The sequence below is a fragment of the Xyrauchen texanus genome, chromosome 34 (genome assembly GCF_025860055.1).
Source record: "Xyrauchen texanus isolate HMW12.3.18 chromosome 34, RBS_HiC_50CHRs, whole genome shotgun sequence".
Lineage (NCBI taxonomy): Eukaryota > Metazoa > Chordata > Actinopteri > Cypriniformes > Catostomidae > Xyrauchen > Xyrauchen texanus.
Window position 1 is genome coordinate 7,692,947 of NC_068309.1, and position 6,000 is coordinate 7,698,946.

A 6,000-nucleotide genomic window follows, 5' to 3' on the forward strand; every position below is an offset into this window, starting at 1 on the left:
TTTTTTTGTTACTGTTCTTTATTGTGAAGCGTCCTTGAGCTCTGAAAAGGCGCTATATTATTATTATTATTAAGTGTCAGACTCAATGTGCTGACTTTTTTTGCATTTTCTAAGCTGATTTTGGGGGGAAATTGTATGGATCTATGGATTTAAACCCATAGATACAGTATGTTTAATATTCAATCAAATATAGAAAATGTTTTTACATATTTAATTAAGAAAATTAAAAGTATTTAAAATATAAAAAATAAAAAAAACAGCTGCAAAAACCGATCATTTAGAAATCGTTAAAGGTATGGTTCACCCAAAAAAATGTATTCTGTATTTGTTTACTCACCTTCATGTTGTTCCAAACCTAAATTACTTTCTTTCATGGACCACAAAAAAGGTGTTACTTTGCATGCTGACTAAGGCCACGTCCACACTATTAAGTTTTCTTTTGAAACGCATCTTTTTCTATACGTTTTGGCCTTCCTAAAGTCATTTGCAGACCAAACACAAACGTTCGTCACGATTTCTCACCGCGATCAACATTTTTATTCTAATCAATGGATTCCTTCTGAGACAGCCAATCCTTATCACGTGGCTCATTGTGCATGACACCGCGGAGACTCACAGCGTGTGGAGGCTCATGCTACACTCCGCGATCCCTGCACAACTTACCACACACCCCATTGAGATTGAGAACCACTAATCATGGCCAAGAGGAGGTTACCCCATGTGACTCTACCCTCCCTAGCAACCAGGCCAATTGTTTTTCTTCGCCAAATATTAATAATATTAATACTATTGCTGTGACTTGCAGTGCCTTCTGTGTGTCTTTGAATACCAATAACATAATCATTATTGCTGTGCAATTTTTAATAGTCGTTAACAGTATTAAAGTATCTAATAATGGGTCAGTTTGAAGAGGAGGTTTGTTGGGTGAGATCTGTGTTTTATTCTTGCGCTCTTGGAGAATTTACATTTTATTACGTTTATTTAGTACCATGCAGGGTTTTGAGCAAATATAACACAAGTAAATGTGCATGGGAGTCGTTTAACAGTCATTATGAGTGGGGGCCTGGTTAGCTCAGCAAGCAAAGACGCTGATTATCACACATGGAGTCGCAAGTTTGAATCCAGGGCGTGCTGAGTGACTCAAGTCAGGCTTCCTAAGCAACCAATTGGCCCGGTTGCTATGGTGGGTAGAGTCACATTGGGTTAACCTCCTCGTGGTCGCTATAATGTGGTTCTTGCTCTTGGTGGGGCACGTGGTTAGTTGCGAGGATGCCGTGGAGAATAGCGTGAGCCACCACACACACACTACGTCTCAGCGGTAACGTGCTCAACAAGCCACGTGATAAGCTGAGATTCAACCTCCACCACTCGGATTGAGGCGAGTCACTACACCACCATGAGGACTTAGAGCACATCTTTGCCACTGTCACGCACATGTATGCGTGACAGTGGCAAATAATTAATAGTGTTCCAAATGATAACAAATTTTAACCGTTACACCATTTCTTACACTCGATGTAATCACCCACAGACTTTGTATTCATGATAATACTGTCATGTTGTCCAGCAGGTGAACTGAAATAGTCTGTGAAGTGTCTCGAAAGTTTTCTTTCTCGTTAAGCAAATCAACAACACACTCGTCATAGCTGCTTCAGCTGGTAGAGAGATGCGTTTAATTTTTTCGATCTGCTCTCTAGAGAATTGTTTACCTTTCAAGTGTTATTTTTCTAACCTGGTGATGACCGGAGGGCGGAGCAGCTCAAAGGTGTTTTGATTGCTTTACGATTAGCCTTACCTATTGTAAAGTCGTGAATATCGCTTAGCTTTCTATGGAAAGGGCCATTCGTCAGTCGCCTCTCATAATCGTGACGTGTTTGGTGTGAGAAGGCCTTCACACTGTATTTTTTACAGCGAAAACTGAACTTTTCGAAAATGCTCTCCCAAGTGGATACATTTAAAAACAGCATCTTTGCATCATAGTGTTGGAAGGAAAACAGAGATATTTTAAAAACGATGACGTATTTGTTGTCATGTGACGCAGTCATGTTATCCATTCAACCCAAAACAATCAAGATGTCGGCCCATGTTGTAGCGCCGTTGTTGTGCCTACTATTGACTTTGATAGCGTTGTTAAAGACAAATGTTATTTTGTACAACCTACAAATTGCACTAATTCAAAGGCAAAATGAAGTTTACTCGGAATTGCTGTCCAGCGACAAAACACGAGGATAATTGCATTTCAGACCATACATGAAATGGCGATTTTTCAGGAAAAGGAATTAAAAGTTTCCAACCTTTGGAAAATGCCTGAAAAAGGCAGTGGATGGAGAGCATTTCGAAAACAAAAACACAGTTTTTAAATATATCTAGATCATTGTGGACATAACCTGAAATGTACATATCCGTTTGCGGAAGAAAGAACGTCATGTGGGGTTTGGAACAACATGAGGGTGAGTAAATTATGACAAAAATTACATTTTTGAATAAACTGTCCCTTTAAGAAATTACATCTAGTCATGAGCACATTAACATATGACTGCTCATACTTCCTGCCTTTTACATAAAAAAAATCTTAAAGGTACAGTTGCTAATTCTGCCTTTTTTCATTTTAAGGGTATATCTCTCTGTTTCTCTCAGATGTAGTGTGGCTCAATCGGAGCTGTTGACTCTGCTGTGCCGTCTAGCTGATGAGCTGTTATTCAGACAGATCGTCTGGATAAAGCAGTTACCGTTCTACAGTGATCTGTCCATTAAAGACTGCACTTGTTTACTGGGGGCTTCATGGCATCAGCTCATCCTCCTCTCCTTGCTCACTGTGCACAGCAAACAGATACTGGGAGAACTGGCCAATGTCGCACACCATTATACACCCTCAAGTCTGACACTACAGGGGTGAGCTATTTGTTTGCTTTCAATGTGGAAAGACCAATTACATGATGCCGGAGACTGGTTGAGTAATACAATGTATTATAAGATATGTTTGTCTTTGCCTGGTTATAAATATTACTGTATATATACAGTATATTATATTTAAGAATATATGTGTGTGTGTGTGTGTGCGTGTGCGTGTGTGTTTGTGCGGGTGCGGTTATGCAGGTTCGGTGAAGATGCTATGGTGGTTATGGAGAGTTTAAATTTTATTTTTCGTAAGTTTCATCAACTAAACATCAGCAATGAGGAGTACAGCTGTTTAAAGACCATCACCCTGCTCAATCAAGGTAATATACAGTACACATTGACAAACATACATGCTATCATAAGCACATGCATATACACACTAACCATTGTTAGCCATGAAGCCTCTGACTACTGTGGACAAGGCAGATGTGTAATATGAGTGTGTGTGTGTGTGTGTGTATTGAAGATACAGCAGGATTATGTAACACGCCCACGCTGGAACAGTTGAGTGAACGTTACTGGCGTGTGTGTCGGGACCTGACAGAGCAACTCCACCCTCATCGGCCCAAACGCTACTCTGACATCATCACGTGCCTCTCTGAAATACGCCACACCTCAGGTGTGTAAATCAATGTATGTTTGTGTTTGTCAGGCAAGATAGAGTAAAACTGAATAATTTTGTATTTATTTTTAAAAAGGTACATTTTCTCAATGTTTAACTTTCTGTCAGAGTTTGACATGCCCCATGTTGAATGAAATTGGAGTCTGGACTGGATTGCTTCTTATAATTAAAGATCAAATCTAAATTCTCTCATCATTTACTCACCCTCATGCCATCCCAGATGTGTATGACTTTCTTTCTGCAGAACACAAATAAATATTTTTGAAGAATATCTCAGCTCTGTAGGCCCATACAATGCAAGTGAATGGTGACCAGAACTTCTAAGCAAAATAAATAAATAAAGGCAGCATAAAAGTAATCAGCAATATGATATTTGTTGGTGAGAAACAGATCAATATTTAATCCTTTTTTAATATAAATTATCCTCCCTGCCTAGTAGGTGGCGATATGCACAAAGAATGTGAATCACCAAAACAAAAGAAGAACTATAGTAGTAAAAATAGGAATTAAATATTTCTCACCCACACCTATCATATCGCTTCAGAATATATGGATTTAAAAACTTAGAGATTACTTTTATGATGCCTTTATGTGCTTTTTAAGCTTCAAAGTTTTGGACGCTGTTGACTTGCATTGTATGGACCTACAGAGCTGAGATATTTTCTAAAAATCACTGCTTGTGTTCAGCAGAAGACAGGAAGTCATACACATCTGGGATGGCATAAGTGTGAGTAAGTAATGAGAGAAATACATTTTTGGGTGAACCATTTCTTTAATTGCCAAAAATTTGTGTCAATATTGTGTTTTGTAATGCATTTTTTTTTAAACATAGCTCTGTTGTAAAGGGTGTTAATTATGCAGTTATTGCTTATTGGTTGCAGGGAAGATGATGGCCATTCCTCTGGAGCAGCTTCCACTGCTGTTAAAGGCGGTACTATACTCTTGCACAACCAATCAAAACCCCTGGCCAGCCAACAGATACGTCTCCAGGATATAAACCACGCCTCCAGCCATGCCAACCTATGCATAGCTATTTTAATTTTAATTTACAATGTTTCCCAATGTATTTATTTCATGACAAGGTTGAATGTAAAACTCTTGACAGGTATGGCTGTAACAAATGTAGCAATCTACCAAATTACATTTCAAGATGTCTGAAAGGAAAATAAACATTTCCAATGACACCAGGAACACGACTAGAGAAGGAAAGACCATTCCGAATTCTTCCGGGGAAAAAGCCAAAGACAGTGTTCATTATATAAAATGTTACCTAAAAATGGATTTACTGTAATCAGTTTGTTGTTGAACATTTAAAGTATGCAACTACTACAGCATGATGATATTAAATATCCTTGTATTATGGGATGTCGTCGATAAAATCTAACTGATGATGTTGAATGAATAATGAATGAAGAAGCCAGTGGTGTGCAGCTCAAATTTCAGCACATACTCTGTTGAGTACCAAAGTTGAGCATGACTTAATACACCTGTTGTAGACTAGTTTGTGATTGTTTTTGTTTACTTTTGAGGACTTTTTCTTTTGGATGGGGACTTTGGTAATGTTTGAGCCAGTCGCCGGGGTAACAAGCAATGCAATAAGCACACTCTTTAGCCCAGGTGTGTGTGTGTGTTACATGTGTGATTTCTCGCAAACTTCATTTCACACGTCTTTAATGAGGTGTGAATGCTTGAACAGGGTTCAATTTGTTCATATTTTGGCGTAGCTGTAGTTTTGTTGGAAATGCTACTCCTTGTTTAGTGTGCATTGGTTTCTTGATCATTTTCTTTCGAGAATTTGAGAAATAATTTTTCATTATTATTTTCTTAAACATGCTTATATGTGTTTTAAGCCATTTCTCGGGAAGCCCATCTGATCTGATGAGGTTTGGGTTTGATAAAACTTCTCCATCAAATTGTACAGAGGAACATTCCAAAAATTACTAAACATTGCAGGAATTCTATGTGGTAATAACCTTCCATTCCTTCAAAGTCTTTGAAAGTTTACCTTTCTGTTTTCGCCACAGCAACAGACAATGAGAGAGTAAAGAATAGCGGCATGCTCGCGGATAGCATGTGAGGGTCGCGCGCTGACAGATAGTGAGTGGGTGGTGGGCTGTTTGTAATCATTTTCTTTGTGCTTGCTTTTCTCTGTATTTTTTATGGTCTAAGGCCTTGAAGTGCCTCGGTAGTTGATGACATATGAAGACGGGGCAGCAAACGGACTGTATGATACAGTCTGTATCACTCAGCTGTCTGTATTTCCATTTATTTTTATTGTTCATCTGTTTATCATTGTATTTTTTTTCTTCGCAGTTTGAATATTTACAACGTTAAAAATGACATTGTAAAAAATGTTCATCTGATAAAGAAATGCTTGATAAACCTGCCTGTGTTTTGATTTACTGCCGTTGTCTGTTTGGACTTCTTCTCTACATTCTGTATTGTGTTTTCCAGGTTCTGTGGCCTTGCAGATCTAGACT

The 6,000-nt window shown here is 38.4% G+C and overlaps 1 protein-coding gene across 1 annotated transcript in view; it reads left to right on the forward strand.

The window, feature by feature from the left end:
* nr6a1b (nuclear receptor subfamily 6, group A, member 1b) overlaps positions 1–5,374 on the forward strand; it is a 39,224-nt gene extending 33,850 nt beyond the window's left edge. Inside the window, exons 7-10 of the mRNA XM_052104099.1 lie at positions 2,638–2,892; positions 3,097–3,218; positions 3,365–3,517; positions 4,402–5,374. Coding sequence (XP_051960059.1) covers positions 2,638–2,892; positions 3,097–3,218; positions 3,365–3,517; positions 4,402–4,517 — 646 coding nt within the window. The 3' untranslated portion in view covers positions 4,518–5,374. The remainder of the gene's footprint in view (positions 1–2,637; positions 2,893–3,096; positions 3,219–3,364; positions 3,518–4,401) is intronic.
* The last annotated feature ends 626 nt before the right edge of the window (positions 5,375–6,000 follow it).